The 21,826-nt window shown below is 41.3% G+C and overlaps 1 protein-coding gene across 2 annotated transcripts; it reads right to left on the bottom strand.

Moving 5' to 3' along the window:
• Window positions 1-3,309: 3,309 nt before the first annotated feature.
• NKRF (NFKB repressing factor) lies at window positions 3,310-19,860 on the bottom strand. Of its 2 annotated transcripts, XM_070366444.1 has the most exons (4): window positions 19,153-19,860; window positions 17,601-17,699; window positions 7,426-7,556; window positions 3,310-6,387 (listed from the first exon to the last, which is right to left on the bottom strand). In XM_070366444.1, exons 1-4 carry the CDS (start codon window positions 19,416-19,418, stop codon window positions 4,430-4,432), a joined length of 2,454 nt encoding a protein of 817 aa, XP_070222545.1. In that variant the 5' UTR covers window positions 19,419-19,860; the 3' UTR covers window positions 3,310-4,429. The 2 variants fall into 2 exon arrangements, with proteins under 2 accessions (XP_070222545.1, XP_070222546.1); XM_070366445.1 differs by lacking the exon at window positions 17,601-17,699.
• Between the last annotated feature and the right edge of the window lie 1,966 nt (window positions 19,861-21,826).

Genomic DNA, 21,826 nt, shown 5'->3' with positions numbered 1-21,826 from the left:
AATTATGATAACTCACACATTCTCTCCTTGCAAGATACTCACTGGACACACCCAAAGTAAGTTTCAGAATACTGCAGTCTTCTGGATTTTCACTTTTTAAAGAGGTGTGGGAGCAGAGGAATGGAAACAATCATTAGTTTTTAATTAAGCTAGGAAGGTTGGAGAAACTTTAATCTTTTTAAAGGAGCTGTTCTGCCCTATGTAAACAAATTTATAATCCCACATTGTTTTTCTTTTAATTAACCCAAGGAAGGGAACATATCTGTGGCAAACTATTTTCCACTCAAATCCTCAGTTAATGCTGCATGCTTTAGTTTCTTCTTCCCTTTCAGTATTATAAGAACATTAAAATCAATGTTTGCAGTCTTTTCTTTGAATATTTATACTTTTAGACAGACAGTACCCTTACGTAGCAGTGTGGGACAAGGCTTGTAAATGTTTGGTCTGATGCTCCATTGACACCTTTTGTGCATTTATCACTCTTTTAAATCTAACTTTGCATAAGTAACCCATGTAAAAAATGTACATTTTTCAAAACTTGTAAATAAAAATAACCTTAAAATTTTGTAGTCAACGTATAATTACGTTTTAGCTGAGTATGAATACAGATCCTGGGAGAGGGAAAAGAGAAGATATTGCTGGAGAGGACCTTTATTCTTTTCAGTCTTAAGTATTTCATGCTTTTTAAAACATTCTAACAGAATGTAAAACTATTCAGAGTTGTTTCAGCATATATTATAGGCAGTTAAGGGAGTGAAACTGCTACGTGGGGAGAATTAACCTGGAGATTTACCATCATCCTAAGAGACCAAGGTCTAACATTGATCCTGACATTCCACCTCTTAAAAAAAGCCTTAGCTTAAAAAAAAACTACTATAAAATGGTATTTTAAGTCTCAAGTAAAGTTTGGGAATACAGGTATCATCAGTGTTAACCTTGTTTAAACAAAAACTTTCTTCTGAGGAGCAACCTAGTTCATTTTATAGAGACGAGGACAATGACTGGAAATTCACTTCTTCACTTGGTGGGAGGTGGTGATAAATGAAATCTAAGTCCTTCTGGTGTATTTAAAGGAGCTTCAACATGAGGGGGCTCATCCTACACTGAACACACCAACTGGTTAGATTCACCTGGGAACAACATCCTAAGAAGCAGTTCATTTCTGCTTCTTAGTAGAATGACATTAAATCAGTCTTTATTTGGCAGAGTAGTTTTACATAAATTTCTTCATCCTACTGTGGCTGGGTTGTTTTTTTTTTTTTTGACTGTGCCACATTGCTTATGGGAGCTTAGATCCCTAACCAGGGACCGATCATGGGCCATGGCAGTGAAAGTGCCCAAGTCTTAATCGCTGGACCACCAGGGAATTCCTGTGGTTGGGTATCTTGAACATTGACACTGTTACTCATACTTGAAAAAATTAAGGTGAGATTGGGAATATGCATGTTTATTTTTTTTTCTTTCGTATACCTCCTGAGAAACACTATTCCAGTATCTTTCATGGGATAATCCTTTTAAAATCTTACAACAGCATCAACAAACTGACTTCCCCAAAGCATCATATCCATGGTCAAAAGCACCACAAATCATTCATTTCAAAATTTAATACAGATTTGCCTTTTTTCTTTACAGTTTTTTTTAAACAAATGCCACAGGCTAACAACACCATACACTAATTTATAACAATCATAAATTTAAAACATATATGTGAGGTCCCCTTTCAAATGGCAGATTGAACTTGAATCTTCAATTCTGCACCTGCATGTATGGCAAAGGGGGTATGATGAAGAGCTAGAGTTGTAATTAAGAGTCCCTTATTTAGAACCCATCTCCAGCTTCAAGAGTTACTCATAGCACAGTGAATAATGTACTGTATACTACTTTTAAAAGAATCCCAACAATGCATGAAATTTCCATTCATTTTGTAATCAAAGGGGAGGGAAAAAAATCTAAAAAGTAGATCTGTGAGCCTTAATGCTATAAATATATATGTAACTGAAAGCAGAGTTAGTTCCTCAGTATAATTTATTCAAACAAAACTTAGAGCTGCTCATGTACCTGTGCAGGTTTTATAGCAAGGTAACAGTACTGGGTTAAAAATGCCTGCTGTCTCATGTCTCAAAGAAAGGGAAAATATAAGAACCAACAAAAAGGGGACACAATAGAACAGCAAGGTTGTCAGCAGCTCATTCTTGCCAACCCCATTTCTCAACATATTCTCAAGCAGAGTTAGATGATTTAAATTTCATTTATCACCACCCCTCCCACCAAGTTAAGAAGTGAATTTCCAGTTAGATGAATTTCCACATTAATACCAAGGCTGATCCTAAGAAGTTAGGAAATCTGGACCCTCAAACCGAGAACCAAATATATACTTGGCCCCATTGTTTCAGAGCTTAACTAACTACACTGATATTCTATTCGTTTTAACTTATACAAATAAACCAGATTTATATAACATTACCCTACTCCTCTGGCCCCTGAATCATTTTGGGAAGAGGAAAGAAACGTAAAGCGAGGAGTTTTTACACTCAACCTCCAAAGCCACCCTTACCCAAGAGAGGTGAAGGTGGGCTTTTCTAATACACTAATTGAACCATAGCTTCTCAAAGTTGGCATGAGACTAGGAGGTAAAAAACATAATCCTAAAAAATCTATGAACATTTTAGGTTAGTTCCCTTTGCCACTGTTAAAAGATTAAGGGCCAAAATAAAACGCACACCTCATTCCTCATCCTACTAACATGAAAGGCCAGACACTGTAGGACAAAAGTTGGTGGAAAGCAAACATCATACACTGTGTTATCATTGTAGGTGACTGAAAGCCATAGAGATCCAGGCATAAAAGAAAATCCCCTTCTATTTTTAACATATTGATTTAAGTACAGTGGACAGCTTCTTAATGCAAAATATACCTAAGAAGGGAAAGGAAGTTGTTCATTGTGGGCCAATGTCAAGTTTGGTGCTAAATGTTTTAAGTCACTGTAAGCACCCTAACTGTTCTAAATATGAAGTCACTGGAGGTGTTTATCAATATTCACCTCTGAATATTAATACTTGATTTACCTGAGATACAAAAAACAAAATCATGTAAAAGCAAACAGCCTAAGGTTTGGCTGCAGCCAGCATGTTGGTCCCCGGGGAAAACACGATGGGTCGCTGACTGGCTGTTCCTATCTGCTAAGGCATCATGTTCATCCACATGTGTTCTAGTGTTGAAATGTTTTGTGCAAACACCACTTCTCTTCTCCAAAGACTCAAAGTGTTGCTACCAGGCTGCTTCCCAGAAATGAGCACACCACCACATTGATCAACTTTGGCTCCTTTTTATTCAGGAAGCATACGCTAATTCTTTTTATACATTTTTTTTACATTCCAGAAATAAGCGAAAATAGCAGTTTTAAATATGTTACAAAGTTGGCTTTGGGGGCTAAATAAGCTTTTCGAGAGAGAACCAGCCAACTGACCTTTTCATCAAAGCACCAATGTATCTTCAGTCTTTCACCAAGCTCTGCCACAGCTGTGGCCACCCTGGATGTGTTATACATCCAAGCCACATGAAAGCTGTAACGGAGAGTTGCTTCGAGTCTCTCTGCAAGGCACCAAGAACAGACAGTTCCAGCTTCCTTTCTTCAGACTGAATCAAAATTTTGGAAACTTTTCAATTGCTCTCTCAAGTAGTGCTCTCTCAGCGTGAAGACTAGAATTTGTTAAAACCCCTATCACAAGATACAGTAAATCACTTCCAATATTCTGGAAACCACATGGAAGAGTTATAAATAAATGGACACTAAAATTACTTTAAGAAAGTTTTACATCATTTAGTTGGTAAGGACATTTACACATACAGCACAATTTACTGTTAAACATTCTATAACTGGCTTCACATAAAGATGAAAATAGATAATACAAAATGATCTGACATTTTCAGTTAAGTTGGAATTAAGACTCTAGGCAACCCACTCCAGTACTCTTGCCTGGGAAATCCCATGGACGGAGGAGCCTGGTGGGCTGCCGTCTATGGGGTCTCACAGAGTCGGACATGACTGACGCGACTTAGCAGTTTTATTGTAGTCAACGTCAATTTTACATATTGTTGCAGATTGCTGTGCTATGCCCTTTAAAATGGGAATTTCTTTCTTGGGGTGAAATTCCATTTGGATATGTGTTCTTGCTTTGTACAAACCACTAAAATCTGAGGGACACAGCAATATCAAAGACATAAACAGTAACTGCACAATATTATCTGCTGGATTAAGCTAATACAAGTGGACAGTATTCTTCAAATTGCAATATCTAATAAAGCACTATATGAAATGAACAAGGTGAAACATCGTAAGAATGAATATACTCTGCAACCAGTACATGTAGCATCACTTCTTTAATTCACAAATCTGCCTCAGGCATCTGCACAATAAATTAGCAAGATCTCAATTTGCTTGAGGCATCACCAGCTCATAATGCCCTACTTGGCCTTCCTGTTTGAGCTGGTCAAGTAAGTCCTCCTTCCGTCTTTTTCTTCCTACCACCAGGTACCTGTCGTGGCCCACCCCATGAGACTTACTCTTAAGACCATACTTCTGGGCGATCTGATGTATTTGCTTCCTCTCATCATTAGTCAGCTCTGTAGAGAAAGTTAAATCCGTGTGGCTCTCGGAGCGGGCATAGTTTCTGATGATCTGTTCAATATCTCTCTTGGCAATTTTATTTACCCTCTCTACATCAAGGCCAAGCCCTTCCCGCTTATGCTGCTCTTTGACGGAGATTGGCTCCCGAATGCCCTCGCCAGATTTACCTAAACCACCACCTGTCCAACCCATCTTTCTCAGCAGCTGATTCCCAATGTTATCTTCTTTGATTTGTTGTTTATAAGCCTCCTCTGCTGAGCGGCCCTGAATTTCATTTCTGGAAATCACATCTTCAATAGCTCCTTTCTTCAAGTTGTTAATAACAGTCGGTTGGGTCTTTTTGAGGGTTTTCACAGCTTCCCCCGCAGCTTCATATTTGACAGTTTTCTTCACTCCAACTGCTTCTGCAATTACTTCACTCTCGAGAATCACCTTGCATTTCCATCGGAGGCCTGTCATTCTTTCATAGACGTATTCAACTGTCATTCGGTTAAACTGAGCTGTGTCATTCAGTGTGCACACAGGATTGGAAGAATTCTCATAAACTACAAGATCCTTTATGTCTTTCTTCTTTCCAGATCCCCTGGGTGAAGAGCCTGCTTGGCATTGTGAACTTTTGACAGATGGATAAGTGGGCTGTGTTTTTTGAAGGATTTTCAAAGCCTCATCAGCAGCTGCATGTTTACTTGTTTTTTTGGTTCCATAACCTTCAGCTAAGCAGTGATCTTGCAAAAACACTCGACAACGCCATGTACGATTTGGCATCATCTCATATTTGTATTCAACAGACATTTTGTTGTATGAGGCAGAATTGTTAAGGATACCAATTGCATCGTTTGCATTTTCTGTAAGGATAAAATTGGTCCAGTGTTTGGCGGAAGCATTAAAAATCGGCTGCCCAGAAGCATCTTTAGCCAGCACCACCAGCTCTTCTGGTGGTTTCAGAGCTGGAGGAAAGTCATATGAAGGCATGCCAATCTGACACACCACAAGGTCCTCTCCAAATGTGTGCTTGAATTTCCGTCGGATAACCCTAACTTCAATACGTTTCTGCAAGAGTTTTACAGCTAGCTCAGTAGCTCGATCCCTGGACCCATTCTTGCTGCCAGCATAGCCTGTAGTTAAGTAGATGTTCTGGCATCTAACTTCACAGGCATAACCATCTGTTAGAAGTTTTTTATTTTTGGGGATGTCAGCAGGAGGGATTTCTTTTAAAGGAGCGTATATATATTCAGGATTTGTCTTACATGCCTGAATACAACGAGTTAACATATAGGTGTAATTAATTTTATCAGATCCAGAAGTCATCTCTGGATTAGAAAGGTTCTTCCAGATAGTTGCTGTTAATTTTTCAATAAAATACTGCTTCTCAGCTACCACTGACTCAGGAAATGTCTGTGATGGTGAAGGCTCAGGAGGTGACTGAGAGTCTGCCTGCTGTGATGTGCTGCTGGGGGCAGGGTTCCCACTGTCAAAATACATGTTGGCTGTGACAGGCTTGTCTTTTGTGAAAATAAATCCTGATGAATCACAATACTGAGAGTTCCCATCTTGTATACTGAAAGAGTCTTGAGTATAATCTTGGTAGATGTCTCTTGGCATGTTAGCAAAATGTGTTTGTTCATTTCTCTCTTTTGCTTGAGGGCCATAAGGATCTTCCTGTCTTTCGTCTTTTGAACTACTAGCTACAAAATGTACAGGCTCAAAACGAGGTCTCACATGGAATTTGGAACCGGCTTGCTTTTTAGGAGGATTTTGACCTATAGAATGAGTGAAATTTACAATTCATTAAAAAGGGATATTTCAAAAGAACCAAGCAGGAAAACAGTACCAACCACTTTTTTTTGCAAGCTGAACTGCTGGTAAAAGTTATGTCCCATCACAAAAACTTCAGCTCATTTAGGTGAAGGGACTCAAATATCAATGTAAGATTCCAGCATAAGGAGAGATGCTCCCTGTCCTTCCACGTGTAAGGGAGGAGACTTGACAGAAAATATGCCATTGACTCAACTATGCAGGTCACCACCATGCACGATGGGTAGATGCTTCTGCATCGAATGAGTTAAAGCACAGGTGAAGTGTACTGAGTAAGAGGATGTTCCACTATGATCTCATACCACCTGTGCTGAAAAGCTCCTTCTTAAGGACTGCAAATGGAACAGATGGCTCTAATGCAACAGAGATGATGACCAGAGGCGTTTACAAAGCCTCTCTTTTGTACCAGAAGTGACCGACTCTGTGATGGTGCTTTACATAGTTGCGACTAAAAAAAAAATCAAATAAAAAATATTTGTCAAAAGATCCCGAAGATTTTCAACTTCAAAATTTTAGTTCTGACTTATTCTGCACAAAAAGATGTTTGCTACATTTTATTTCTAGAACAAACTTTGGCTGGAAACTAATGATTTATAGCGGATATCAAATTTAAAGCTATGGAAGAACTCTGCCGAGGCTATACCAGACACTAGAGCTTTCTCCCTATAACACTGTTTAGTGGAAAAGTGGTCTACCACAGACCCATCCGGGAGGGTTTAGTTACTTAGGCGCCTAAGGGAGGTTCCATGCCATGGAAGCATTACCCTTCAAGGACAGCATTATAGCATGAATTCAGTATTCTTAGCTTTCAGTTCTATTTAGCATCCTCAAAAAAAAAATGTACAAACCGAAAGTTAAAACTTTTACAGTGTGTAAGATCTGATGTTACCAATGTTATTTAAAATCATATACCACACTCATATCATTAAAAAAGAAGCTACACTGTTTCTTCAAATCCCACCTTCCGGAAACAGCATACTCACCATCACATGTTGACAGGTGACGTTTTTGACCTTTGGAGGCCTTGGATAGCATCAGATCATATGAAGGCATCTCCCCAATATCAATACCTTCAGCCATTTGGAGAATTTTTTCCATCAAGCGTGGGCTGTACCTATTTAAACGAATATAATCTACAGTTAAAACAGCAAGAATGCAGTTTTTAAAAAAGCTTCTAGATGACCCATCTTATAATTGCTCCCACAGGACTTTACTAACAGAGTGTCTTGGCTATAAAACTGAAGAATCTGCCCTAAAATAGTTATGTATCAAATGAGCAATTATGTTACTGTCATTAGAAGACATACAAACACAAACATTAAGAAATTTAGGTGAAGACCATATCTTTAATTTGAATTAAAAGTATCCATATAAACTCGTAATTTATTTTTCTCTACATATATACATATATGATGTATATCGTGTATACATATATGATAACAATAATGTAAAAGTACTAAGAATGTTAATAAGAGATGGATTGTTAACATCCAGATTGTGGTTTCTATCATTTCCCACCAAATGGAATCAGAGTCCTGAAAGAAGTGGCTGGATCCAAGTCTGGGCCAAGAAATGTAGAATCTGGGAGATATTTTCATGCCTGGAAACAAGGATGCTGTCAAAGACCTCAGGGGTTGTTGTCAAATAGACTCAGAAGTGAGCCAACTTGAATATCAAGAATAACCACAGTGGATTGAAACACATCAAACACGTTAAAAATCCATTAGTTCACAGTAATACTTACAAATTCATTATTGGTCACCTTTGGAGAATGGTGGGGAATCAAGTCATTATTCCCAAAACAAGCAACATTAAAAGAAGAAAGCAAGCATTTATCCAGCATTTCCCTGTACAAATTGTACCTCAGAGAAAACTAAAGAGTTGATGAAGAAAATCTCCTTTACAGAAGCATTCCAGCTAATAAACGAAGGAATGATAGATTCCTACCATTTTGCAACCCATAATGCAACAATAAATGATCATCAATGGCTGCTAAGTTTAACAAGGAGAGATAAGAACACCTTCCTAAATGAACAATGCAAAGAAATAGAGGAAAACAATAAGATGGGAGAGACAGAGATCTCTTCAAGAAAATTAAAGATACTAAGGGAACATTTCGGAGAAGGCAATGGCACCCCACTCCAGTGTTCTTGCCTGGAGAATCCCAGGGACAGGGGAGCCTGGTGGGCTGCCGTCTATGGGGTCGCACAGAGTCGGACACGACTGAAGCGACTTAGCAGCAGCAGCAGCAGCAAGGGAACATTTCACGCAAAGATGGGCTCAATAAAGGACAGAAATGTTATGGACCTAACAGAAGCAGAAGATATTAAGAAGAGGTGGCAAGAATACACAGAAGAACTATACAGAAAAGATCTTAATGACCCAGATAACCACAATGGTGTGATCACTCACTTAGAGCCAGACATCCTGGAGTGAAAAGTCAAGTGGGCCTCAGGAAGCATCACTATGAACAAAGCTAGTGGAGGTGATGGAATTCCAGTTGAGCTACTTCAAATCCTGAAAGATGATGCTGTGAAAGTGCTGCAACTCAATATGCCAGCAAATTTGGAAAACTCAGCAGTGGCCACAGGACTGGAAAAGGTCAGTTTTCATTCCAATCCCAAAGAAAGGCAATGCCAAAGAATGCTCAAACTACTGCACAATTGCACTCATCTCACACGCTAGTAAAGTAATGCTCAAAATTCTCCAAGCTAGTCTTCAACAGTATGAGAACTTCCAGATGTTCAAGCTGGATTTAGAAAAGGCAGAGGAACCAGAGATCAAATTGCCAACATCCGTTGGATCACAGAAAAGAATTCCAGAAAAACATCTACTTCTGCTTCATTGACTATGCTAAAACCTTTGACTGTGTGGATCACAACACACTGTGGAAAATTCTTAAAGTGATGGGGATACCAGACCACCTTACCTGCCTCCTGCAAAACCTGTACACAGGTCAAAAAGCAACAATGGATTGGTTCAAAATTGGTAAAGGACTAGGTCAAAGCTGTATACTGTCACCCTGCGTATTTATCTTATATGCCAAGTACATCATGTGAAATGCCAGGCTGGATGAAGCATGAGGTGGAATCAAGATTACTGGGAGAAATATCAATCACCTCAGATACGCAGATGACACCACCCTTATGGCAGAAAGTGAAGAAGAACTAAAGAGCCTCTTGATGAAGGTGAAAGAGGAGAGTGAAAAAGCTGGCTTAAAACTCAACATTCAAAAAATGAAGATCATGGCATCCAATCCCATCACTTCATGGCAAAGATGGGGAAACAGTGACAGATTTTATTTTCTTGGGCTCCAAAATCACTGCAGATGGTAACTGCAGCCATGAAATTAAAAGATGCTTGCTCCTTGGAAGAAAAGCTATGACCAACATAGACAGCATATTAAAAAGCAGAGACATTACTTTGCCAACAAAGTCTGTCTAGTCAAAGCTATGGTTTTGCCAGTAGTCATGTATGGATGTGAGAGCTGGACCATAAAGAAGGCTGAGCACCAAAGAATTGATGCTTTTGAACTGTGGTGTTGGAAAAAGACTCTTGAGAGGCCCTTGGACTAAAAGGAGATCCAACCAGTCAATCCTAAAGGAAATCAGTCCTGAATATTCATTGGAAGGACTGATGCTGAAGCTGAAACTCCAATACTTTGGCCACCTGATGTGAAGAACTGACTCACTGGAAAAGACTGTGATGCTGGGAAAGACTGAAGGCAGGAGGAAAAGGGGACAACAGAGGATGAGATGGTTGGATGGCATCACTGACTCAATGGACATGAGTTTGAACAAGCTCCAGGAGATGCTGAAGGACAGAGAAGCCTGGCATGCTGCAGTTAATGGGGTCACGAAGAGTCAGACACAACTGAGCAAGTGAACAACAGTAAAAGCTTATCAGGTGAAAGTTGATGGGGAAGAACCTAGAAATAGACCCACACAGACATGCTCAATTGTTGATAAAACTAAAAGCAATCCAATGGTGGCAGGACAGTCTTTTTGTCAAATGGTGCTGGACAAAGTAGGCATCCAACCTAAACACACCACCTCAACCTAAACCTCACATCATATACAAGAGTTAACTCAAAATGCATCATAAACTTAAATGTGAAACTAAAAAGTTTTTACAAAAAATACAGAAGAAAATTTTCAAGATCTCCAGCTAGGCAAAGAATTCTTATACTTAACACCAAAAGTATGATCCATAAAAGAAAAAGTTAATAAAATGGACTTCATGAAAATTAAAAAATTTTGCTCTCAAAAGATCCTGTGAAGAGGATGAAAAGACAAGCTACAGAGAGCAAGAAAATATTTACAAACCATATACTTGACAAAAGACTGCTCTGCTGCTGCTGCTAAGTCGCTTCAGTCATGTCTGACTCTGTGCGACCCCATAGACGGTAGCCCACCAGGCTTCCAGTCCCTGGGATTCTCCAGGCAAGAACACTGGAGTGGGTTGCCATTTCCTTCTCCAATGCATGAAAGTGAAAAATGAAAGTGAAGTTGCTCAGTCACGTCCGACTCTAGCGACCCCATGGACTGCAGCCTACCAAGCTCCTCCGTCCATGGGATTTTCTAGGCAAAAGTACTGGAGTGGGGTGCCATTGCCTTCTCCGGACAAAAGACTAGTATCTAGTATAAAGACCTCAAGACCTCTCAAGTCCAACAGTAAAATATATACACATATATTATGTGTATATATGTGTATATAGTATACACAGATATAAATGGACAAAAGATATGAATAGAACATTTCACCAGAGAGGATATACAGATTGCAAATAAGCAGATAAAAAGAAATGTTCAACATCATCAGCCACCAAGGAAATGCAACTTAAACCACAATGAGATATTATTCCATATCTATCAGAGTGGCTAAAGTGAAAAATGGTGACAACACTAAATGCTGACAAGGATGCAGAAAACCTGGATCACTTGTATACTACTTGTGGGGAATATAAAATGATATGGCCACTCTGGAACACAACTTGGAAGTTTTTTATAAAATTAAACATGCAATCACCTCATGACCTTGCAACTGCACTTTTGGGCATTTATCTCAGAGAAATAAAAGTGTACATTCACACAAAAAAACCGTACACAAATGTTCATAACAGCTTTATCTGTAACAGCCCCAAACTACAACCAGCCCAGATGTCTTTACCACACACCATGGAACACTGCTCAGCAAAAAAATGAATAAACTATTGATACACGCAGTATTGGGTATGAGTGGGAGGGAAATGGATGTGGTTATAAAAGGGCAATGTAAGGGATCCTTGTGGTACTGGAACTGTTCAATATCTTGATTATGGCTGTGGACATGCAAACCTACATCTGTGATAAACTGTATAGAATCACACACACAAGTATTAGTAAAACTGGAGGAATCTGTGTAGACTGCAGATTGTAACAATGTCATTATCCTGATTATGATATATTAACTTTGCAAAATGTTGTCATTGCGGGAATTGGGTAAAGAGCACAGGGCATTATATTATTTCCTACAATTACAGGTGAATCAATAATTATGTCAATAAAAATTTCAATTGAAAAAAGTTGGTGGAGAACTTTATAATCTTAATCTCAGTAAAAATGGGACAACCAGACATGTGTCCCCGATGTGATATGACAGGGCAAAGATCTACAAAGTGTTCTTGACCACCAAATAATTGCACGCAAACCTAATCAAGCCCCTAACTCCTAGAAACATGTTAAGCACCACCACAAGAATACAGTCAGTCAAATCCATGATGAAGGAAACACTATGTGACAGTCCATTTCTTCATCCAATAAACAGCATGAAAATAAAAGGAGAGGGAATGGTTATAGGTTAAAGGTGACAGATCAATCAGATATGTGTGGACCCTGTTTGGACCGTGGGTCAAACAAACCATTCTGAGACAAATGGAGAAAACATTATTGGATCATTTTGAGAAATTATTAATTTTTCTGAGTATGAATAATGGTATTATGACTCTATTTTTTTAAATTATCTGGTACAGATACATACTAAAATATTTGCAAGAGAAATGATGTCAAGGTTTTCTTTAATATATTCTGCCTTGCACAAAATACTGGGGGCAAGATGAAATGAGAAGGGTAGCATGACAGACTGTTGATAATTGCTGAAGTTGAATGATGCATGCATGAGTGTCCACTGAACTCTTCTACTTTTTGTGTTTGATTTTCCTTAATAAAAAGCTTTAAAACATACAATACAATATTGTAAAGTAATTAGACTCCAATTAAAATAAATAAATTTATATTAAAAAATAAAAAGGACTCCTTATGAAGTACATTTGCCCTTGACAGAATATCAATTTCCTGCAGAGAAACAAAACTATGGGCTCAGTGAAGTTTTGGTTATCATGGGATCTACTCACTCTTCTCACCTTCAGAGCCTTTCTAAGCCTAAGACCAAAAAAGACTTCTGGTGGTGTGTGAGAAGAAAGTTCTTCTTTGGGCAGGGGCAGGGGGCATGCTGTGCAGCTTAGTTCCCCAACCAGGGACCACTGGACCACTAGGAAATTCCCCAAGAAAGCTGTGAAAATGAGAAACGAGCACGCCTCTACATGAGTAGGCTCTGAACTTGAAAGAGGATAACATTTTCCATTTTCAACACAACAGGTCCTGCACCCATCAGACGTCTTACCTTGCAAAGCAGAGAAGTGACATGGTGGCCATCTCTGACAGATGACCTGGAAGCTAGCCCAGATGTAACCCACATTTCCCACTGATAACTGCTGCTGCTAACACCAGCATTTAAATGCCGTGATTTATTTTTATTTACTCTTATCTAAACATCAAAAGGAGAAGGCCATGGCACCCCACTCCAGTACTCTTGCCTGGAAAATCCTACGGACGGAGGAGCCTGGTAGGCTGCACTCCATGGGGTCGCTAAGAGTCAGACACGACTGAGCCACTTCACTTTCACTTTTCACTTTCATGTGTTGGAGAAGGAAATGGCAACCCACTCCAGTGTTCTTGCCTGGAGAATCCCAGGGACGGGGGAGCCTGGTGGGCTGCCGTCTATGGGGTCGCATAGAGTCGGACACGACTGAAGCGACTTAGCAGCAGCAGCAAACATCAAAAAGCATAGCCTAAAATGTCATACATTACATATATCACTTTCATTAAGATTTGGGAGTGGGGACTTCTCTGGTGGTATAGAAGATAAGATCCTCCTGCCAATGCAGGGAACACAGGTTCGAATCCCTAGCCGGGGAGTTCCTACATGCCATGGAACAACTAAGCCAGTGCACCACACCTACTGAGCCCACATGCTGCAACTCCAGAAGCCTGCGTGCCTAGAGCCTGTGCTCTGCAACGAGAGAAGCCAGCACAATGAGAAGCCCACACCACAGCTAGAGAGTGCCCCTGCTGGGCGCAGCTAGAGTAAGCCAGCACACAGCAACAAAGGCCCAGTGCGGCCCAAATCAAATAATTTAAAAAAAGACTTGTGAGCGCAATTTCTAAGGTATGAGATGAAAACAAGAGATTATGAAAATGAGATGAAGTCTACAAATCTTAAACTGGTACTGCCAATTTTGCTACCAAAACTGGTACTACAACCAAACCACTCACCTTGAATTCCAGTTAAAATTCTCCAAACCTTATAGACTGATTCCAAACATGGTATCCAAGTGTAATGGCATGTATGCCATTCAGTGTGCAGGAATGATGCATTTGGGGCCCACTCCATTCACATTCACTTTTTCTCTCCGGTTTCTTCCAGCATTAGTAATGGTTATACCTACTTACTGTTCCCTATTCATTACATCTGCCACAAAATTTAACATCACCCATAGGCTATAAAAGTAAGCCAGAAGGAAAAACACCAATACAGTATACTAACGCATATATATGGAATTTAGAAAGATGGTAACAATAACCCTGTGTACGAGACAGCAAAAGAGACACTGATGTACAGAACAGTCTTATGGACTCTATAAGAGAGGGAGAGGGTGGGAAGATTTGTGAGAATGGCATTGAAACATGTAAAATATCATGTAAGAAACGAGTCGCCAGTCCAGGTTCGATGCACGATACAGGATGCTCGGGGCTGGTGCACTGGGACGACCCAGAGGGATGGTATGGGGAGGGAGGAGGAGGAGGGTTCAGGATGGGGAACACATGTATACCTGTGGGGGATTCGTTTTGATATTTGGCAAAACTAATACAATTATGTAAAGTTTAAAAATAAAATAAAATTTAAAAAAATAATAATAAAATAAACCTTTGTGTTGGTTGCCAATACAGTCATCTTCTCAGCCCTTTATTAGGGAGTCATAACACTGAAGAATCCCAACCAGCTGGAACAATAACGGAACAGACTGTGTAGTGCCTGCTGCTGCTGCTGCTGCTGCTGCTCAGTCACATCAGTCGTGTCCGACTCTGTGCGACCCCATAGACGGCAGCCACCAGGCTCCCCCGTCCCTGGGATTCTCCAGGCAAGAACCCAGGAGTGGGGTGCCATTTCCTTCTCCAATGCATGAAAGTGAAAAGTGAAAGTGAAGTCGCTTGGTCGTGTCCAACCCTCAGCAACCCCATGGACTGCAGCCTTCCAGGCTCCTCCGTCCATGGGATTTTCCAGGCAAGAGGACTGGAGTGGGGTGCCGTTGCCTTCTCCAGTGTAGTGCCTAACACTTGACTATTCAAAGAACAAATACTAATCTTTACATTAATCTTTAATTAATTTTTACTATGAAGACCACTAGGATTTCAGTCTTATTTCTAAAAATTCTCCAAAGAGTACCTACCCAGGGATAAAGTGGTTCCACAAATCTGAAATAAGCCAAGGCAGTAAATAAAGCTTTCATCACTCAGTTTTCCATAGTGCATTTTTTTAGTGGATTTAAAAAGTAACACTTTTACTCCAGAAATTTTAGAGAATCCATCAAGAAAACGCCTACAAACCCAACCACTGATAATTTCATTAACATTTTGGGGTTTATTTTTTATTCCTTTTTCTATGCTTCCCATACCACCTTCTCCCCACCCCTGCAAAAAAAAAAATCACTATCAGATCATCTATGTTGATTTATAATCTGCTGGGATTCTTTTTTGATGTTTTTCTTAATTTATTATGTCATAAGCTTTTTCTCCATGTCATTAGCACATGACTTTTAATGGCTATACAGTATTTTATCTCATGGAAGGATCATGATGTAAAGTACCATTAAGGCAAGTCCAACAAAGTAATTTTAAGATGTATGCATACTATGCATTTACAACCCATTTGGTTGTAAATGCTTAAAAAAGAAAACCAAAAAGCCCCAGCTGGTCTTTAAGGTTTTCCAAGGTAGTTTATCATGTATCAAGCTTTTTGGAAATCACAACTGTGCCACCATACCTACCATACAAAAAGATGATTTCTAATGGACAAAGACATCTGACTTCATGAATCTTACATTCTTGAAAAAAGACACGTGCTTATAGGTGTATACTTATGATATACAATGGCACCTGAAATTTATTAAATATTCAGGAATAGATGCTTTCTTTCAAATTAAAAAAATTATCAAACTGCTCTACTAGGTCCAAATTTAAAAGGTGAGGTTTGAAAACTAAGCAAAGGTTAGGATTTCCAAATATAAAATTATTTATGCAAACCTATTCAAAAGACTCCTACATAGTGAATAACATACAACTAAGATTACTGATACAGCTTTTAAAAGCTCCCACTCATATTTCATCAGCTGGTGATTGATGCACTCTACCTACTATGTGCAAAGTTAGTTTCACAACATGAGCCCAGTCAGCATCTTCCTTCCAAACGTCAGTCTCACATCAACAGGAAGAGACAAATAATCAAGGTGGCAAACTGGATTCATTTTAGGATATATTTTCTCTATTGATTAATATCTCACCAAAAGTCAATAGATCAGGATTCTGTTTCTTGTTTTTTGGATTCTGTTTCCAATACTACTGATGAAGAATGATTGGAAAGCTGAATGCCCCAGTTAACCAAACATTCTGCTTTATTAAATATACACGCACTATCAAAAATTTTAAGTAAAAATTGCACAGGTCCCTTGGAATTCATATGAACAATTATGTCTGTGCTGTACATGAAGTTGATAAGACTGCACTAAATTTTCATTAGCCACAAGATATATGTTAGAAATGGCCTACAGAAAAAAAAAAAAAAAACCTTGACACGTTGTTTATTTTTATGAAACACAGAAGAAAAGTTGAAGAGAAATAATTTCAGCTGTTTGGGCTTCCTGATTGCCTGCTGCTGCTGCTAAGTGGCTTCAGTCGTGTCCGACTCTGTGCGACCCCATAGATGGCAGCCCACCAGGCTACCCCATCCCTGGGATTCTCCAGGCAAGAATACTGGAGTGGGTTGCCATTTCCTTCTCCAATGCATGAAAGTGAAAAGTGAAAGTGAAGTCGCTCTGTCGTGTCTGACCCTTAGAGACCCCATGGACTGCAGCCTACCAGGCTCCTCTGTCCATGGGATTTTGTAGACTGAGGGAAAAAAATGATCAAAAAGCAGATTAGAAAACATTGTTTTATTTATCCTGTAAGACAACGGTTCTCATAGTGTAGTCCCTGGATGAGCATCATCCATTACCTGGGAACTTGTTAGAAACACAAATTCTAGGGTCCCACCTCATACCCACTGAATCAGAAACCCTGGCAGTAGAGCCCAGCAATCTGTGTTTTAAGAAGCCTAAGATTCTGATGCTGCTTAAGTCTGAGAAACATGTTACAGATGGTCAAGAAGATATTAAAACTTGTTCTCTGAGAATCGCCACTATCACCAAAAGGGACTGAAACATGATTTGCTCCCCTGCTCATGTGAGCTCCTCCTGGCTTGGTCTTATGATCAAGGATTTTTCAAAGCTATCCCTAACCTAGGAGTTCTTTCAGTCCCAGCTAAATTAGAACACACAAAGTCCTGCGAGTGGGAAACAAAATGCAAAGAGTTCTCTTCTGGCTACTGTTTATAATCTGTTCTAAAAGTCAGGGGATGGGCCTTCAAAGACAAATTAATGATTTCAGTTTAGAGTGGGCTGTGTCACCATGCATTCTGCAGTCCCCCTGGGAGAAAAGATGAGTCTTCTGTCACAGAAAAATAGACCAGAAAAGAGAGCTCTGCCAACACCGACGTTAACAAGTACTGGAATACAGATTTTACTCACCTGAAGATGACAGCTGACATAAAGCCTGCCTCAAGTGGAAGATTACACTTGGTTCCTAGTTTCCATGATTCTTTATTGCCCCTTCCCTTTCTCCTATATCTAAGTTAACAGATAGAATGTAAACATTACTCTTCAGTTAAACTATTGGTTAACATTATAGCAATTCTTTAAGTTTTTTTCTTAAAGGATTCAGATTTCCCATGGCTTCTGTGATATTAAGGACATCTATGATTATAGGATAAAGGTACCATTCCAATTGCCAGAACAATATTGTTAAGTGCAGGTCAGTTAGATTTATCTGACTTGATTAATTACTGAGGCTTCCCCAGTCACAACCAGTTCCTCCAGTGAAATAGTCATTATCTCTGGAGGCAGAAAAGTACACTAATCTAGAGAAGACAGAAAAAATATTTTTGTGTTATGGAAGCAAAACAAGTATCACACTGGATGCTATCTATGTTCAATAATTAAGCATTAACCACAGACAATCTTATTTATCTGTATGTTACAATCATTCCTGGAACTGAACTGGTTGAATTTGATCTGATCATTTTTCATAATTTCTCATCCTTCCTAAAAAATTTGCCCTGAAGCAAGTGTCAAAAAAAAAAAAAAACCCTATCAGTCTATCAAAGGAATGATTAGTCTAGTATAGGGCCGATTTGAAGGTTCTGAAGGACAGTGGCCAAGTAGTCTGTTTAAAAAAAAAATGCGTTGGAACCATACTGCAGTCTCCATTGAATGCAAAGAGCTTTCAAAGAGGCCTGTTCAGAACAGGCACTAGGTTCTAAGAAAGGGGAGCGGGGCGGGGGCGGGGTGGGGGGGTGGCGACAAACACACACCTAAAACCTTACTCAGAGGCCAAATGTTAATCCTACTGATCACATTTAAGGTGAAATGAGGGCAATCCGCTTTTACAGTAGATATAACCATTTCTTTGTTTGCGTCCAGACACATTATGCGCAAATCTACAAGCAAGGCGGACCCTGCGGCTGAGACCTCATACAAACCGCCTCCCCAGGAGAAGACAGTAAAACCCAGCTAGGGGGCTGCTATTTAATCTAACGGGAATGGAAAGAGAGAACGCTCAGGAGACTAGGATTAGAACCGCAGAGCCCCTCTCTTCTCCCCCCATAGACCCCGGAACCCCGACTGTCGAATATTCTCTGCGGATACCGCATCCCTGGAAGGTCCTACGCAGGTCCGAGGTTCTGCTATTCGTCATTTCCCACGCCCTCCAAAACACCATCACAATGACCACCTCTCGGCAATCCTCTCCCAGGCGCTATTTCATCTCCATCCCTGGTCCTGGACAGCCTCTCCCGCGATCCCCGCACCTTTCTAGCTGTTATGTCATCTGCAGCCACCTCGCTCAGCCAACCGCCCCCGTCCCCGCCCGCCCGCCCTGGGCCAACAGTGGAGTCCTCCAGCACCTCCAAATCTCCAGTCTCTAAACACTCATCCATACTCGCCCCCTCCTTCCCTATCCCGACCCTCTTCACCGATCCCCACCCCACCCGGGTCCCCAGCCCGACCCTCACACCTTACTCACCTGCAGCCCAAGAAAACGTGGTTGGTCCAGGCAGCGGAGAGCGCGAGGAGCTGGTCTAGGGCAGCCCCGGGATAACTGTGCAGGTGCCGACAGATGAAGCTGCGCCGCAGAGCCCACTGCCAGTCACTTTCGTGGCTATAGCGCCACTGCTCCAGCACTGGCTCAGGCGGGGGCGGCGGGAGGGGCGGCGGCGGCGGCGGCGGGAGGGGGGGTAGCGGCGGCGGCGACAGGAAGTCGCCCCCCAACAGCAGACGTCCGCCAGCCATCTTCTCCGCCCCCAAGCAGGGACCCCAGGGATGAAGCCGACTCCTGATCAGGAGCAAGCGGGAACTGGAGGTTGGTGGGAGGGACCGGGTGAGCAGGGGCGCGCCGGGGGCACGAAGACCAACTCTCAGGGGACTGGAGTGTGTACGTGAGGGGCGACCGTTAAAAAGGGAAAGGCGACCACAAGCTCCTGTCCCGGCAACCCGGGTACACGCCCGCTGCACTCCTGCAACTCGTGGAGGAGCACGAGGGCACCCGGCACAGTCACTCGCGCGCCGGGGAGACCAAGCCAGGCCCAGCGCTCCGCACCTCCGGCGACCCTCAGATTCACGCACTGCGCTGGGAAAGAAAAAAAAAGACACCTGCACGCTCTGCTCCCCCTTCTCTGAGTTCTAGTCTACCTACCCGCGTGCCGCCCTGAGGTTGTGAGGCCAGTACGCGTGCGCTGCGGCTGTTCCCTAACTTCAAAATCCCGTCGCTGAGTCTCGCGCGACCTACGTTTTTTTCCCTTCTTATGACGACTAGGGGTCTTTGACGTACTGTGGTCGCAAGCGTGGGGCGGGGCTCCGGGAAGGGGATTTTTTGAAAGATTTTTCTGAGGTTTGGGACCATGGTTCCGTTAACTCCTTAGAAGGCTCTCTCAGGTGAGTGTTGGCAGCAATAGGTCGCCTTACGCTTTCCCCTGGGTTTCTGACAGTGGGAGGGACTTGGGTTTGAAATGGATAACACACTTTTTTTCTTCTTAATGTAAGCTCTCCGAGGCGCTCTTTCTTCAGAGGATAGCTTGAAAAGCTATCTGTGCGTCGTACACCATTAGCTTTGTTTTATTGTGAAGTAATAGTAAAAACAAAATACTTAAGAAAAAATCATCCAAACCCACTTAACCATACTCCATCCCAGTTGCTGACAAATACAAGCATCGTGTTCACACAGTTCTGATCACGGTTTCAAATAATCCTGTATTAACTGTATCAATTTAAAACGTGCAGAATATTACAAAATACAAAAGGGGCCCCCAAACTAAAAGCTGCACAGCACCAAATGGCTCACTCTGTAGGCAAACGTTTTCACTAGACCCGCGGTCTGCTCCAGCCCCTCAATCACTGTCTGCCCGTCTGTGCTATGGAAGTAGTTAATGAGTGTCAGCGGGAATTTATATATCTATTTTATATAAGGTTGGGATTGGCATCTTTCATGTAAACAATTTTATGTGTTTATTAATTTGGCTGCACTGGGTCTTCCTTGGGGCATCCAGGCTATGTCTAGTTGTGGTATCTTAGTTCGAGGGCTAGGAATCAAACCGGGCTTCGCTGCATTGGAATGCAGATTTTTAACCACTGGACCACCAGGAAAGCCCCCGGTCGGTAGGAATTTACACAGCACTTACTGTGTGCTCAGTATAGTCAATACAAAGGAAAAAGAAACTGGATTTTCTCTGTTGTCCTGGAACTAATTATTGGGTTGGTGGGGAGAAATAGTCCTGCCTAGAACTCACTGTTCCATAGCAGGAGGACTGTTGGATGAAGTGACTTTTATCCGTTGTCCCCTTTTAACTGTTTTCAGATCAGATCACATCAGATCAGTCGCTCAGTCGTGTCCGACTCTTTGCGACCCCATGAATCACAGCACGCCAGGCCTCCCTGTCTATCACCAACTCCCGGAGTTCACTGAGACACATCCATCCAGTCGGTGATGCCATCCAACCATCTCATCCTCTGTCCTCCCCTTCTCCTTTTGCCCCCAATCCCTCCCAGCATCAGAGTCTTTTCCAATGAGTCAACTCTTCCCATGAGGTGGCCAAAGTACTGGAGTTTCAGCTTTAGCATCATTCCTTCCAAAGAAATCCCAGGGCTGATCTTCAGAATGGACTGGTTGGATCTCCTTGCAGTCCAAGGAACTCTCAAGAGTCTTCTCCAACACCACAGTTCAAAAGCATCAATTCTTTGGCCCTCAGTCTTCTTCACAGTCCAACTCTCACATCCATACATGACCAATGGAAAAACCATAGCCTTGACTAGACGAACCTTTGTTGGCAAAGTAATGTCTCTGCTTTTGAATATGCTATCTAGGTTGGTCATAACTTTCCTTCCAAGGAGTAAGCGTCTTTTAATTTCATGGCCGCAGTCACCATCTGCAGTGATTTTGGAGCCCCAAAAAATAAAGTCTGACACTGTTTCCACTGTTTCCCCATCTATTTCCCATGAAGTGATGGGACCAGATGCCATGATCTTCGTTTTCTGAATGTTGAGCTTTAAGCCAACTTTTCTCTCTCCTCTTTTACTTTCATCAAGAGGCTTTTTAGTTCCTCTTCACTTTCTGCCATAAGGGTGGTGTCATCTGCATATCTGAGGTGATTGATATTTCTCCCGGCAATCTTGATTCCAGCTTGTGTTTCTTCCAGTCCAGCGTT

This window comes from Bos mutus, chromosome X (assembly GCF_027580195.1).
Source record: "Bos mutus isolate GX-2022 chromosome X, NWIPB_WYAK_1.1, whole genome shotgun sequence".
In the NCBI taxonomy this organism is placed as follows: Eukaryota; Metazoa; Chordata; class Mammalia; order Artiodactyla; family Bovidae; genus Bos; species Bos mutus.
The sequence above is the reverse complement of the archived record's forward strand: the minus strand, read 5'-3'. Positions and strand labels throughout refer to the sequence as shown.

What these genes read in the sequence shown, in the direction of transcription:
- NKRF (XM_070366444.1), bottom strand. Translation starts at nt 19,418, where the DNA reads ATGGCTGGCGGACGTCTGCTGTTGGGGGGCGACTTCCTGTCGCCGCCG. An exon ending in CACGTTTTCTTGGGCTGCAG is followed by an intron (nt 17,700 to 19,152) that starts GTGAGTAAGGTG and finishes CTGTTAACTTAG; the next exon opens with ATATAGGAGAAAGGGAAGGG. An exon ending in ATGTCAGCTGTCATCTTCAG is followed by an intron (nt 7,557 to 17,600) that starts GTGAGTAAAATC and finishes TCGTTTAAATAG; the next exon opens with GTACAGCCCACGCTTGATGG.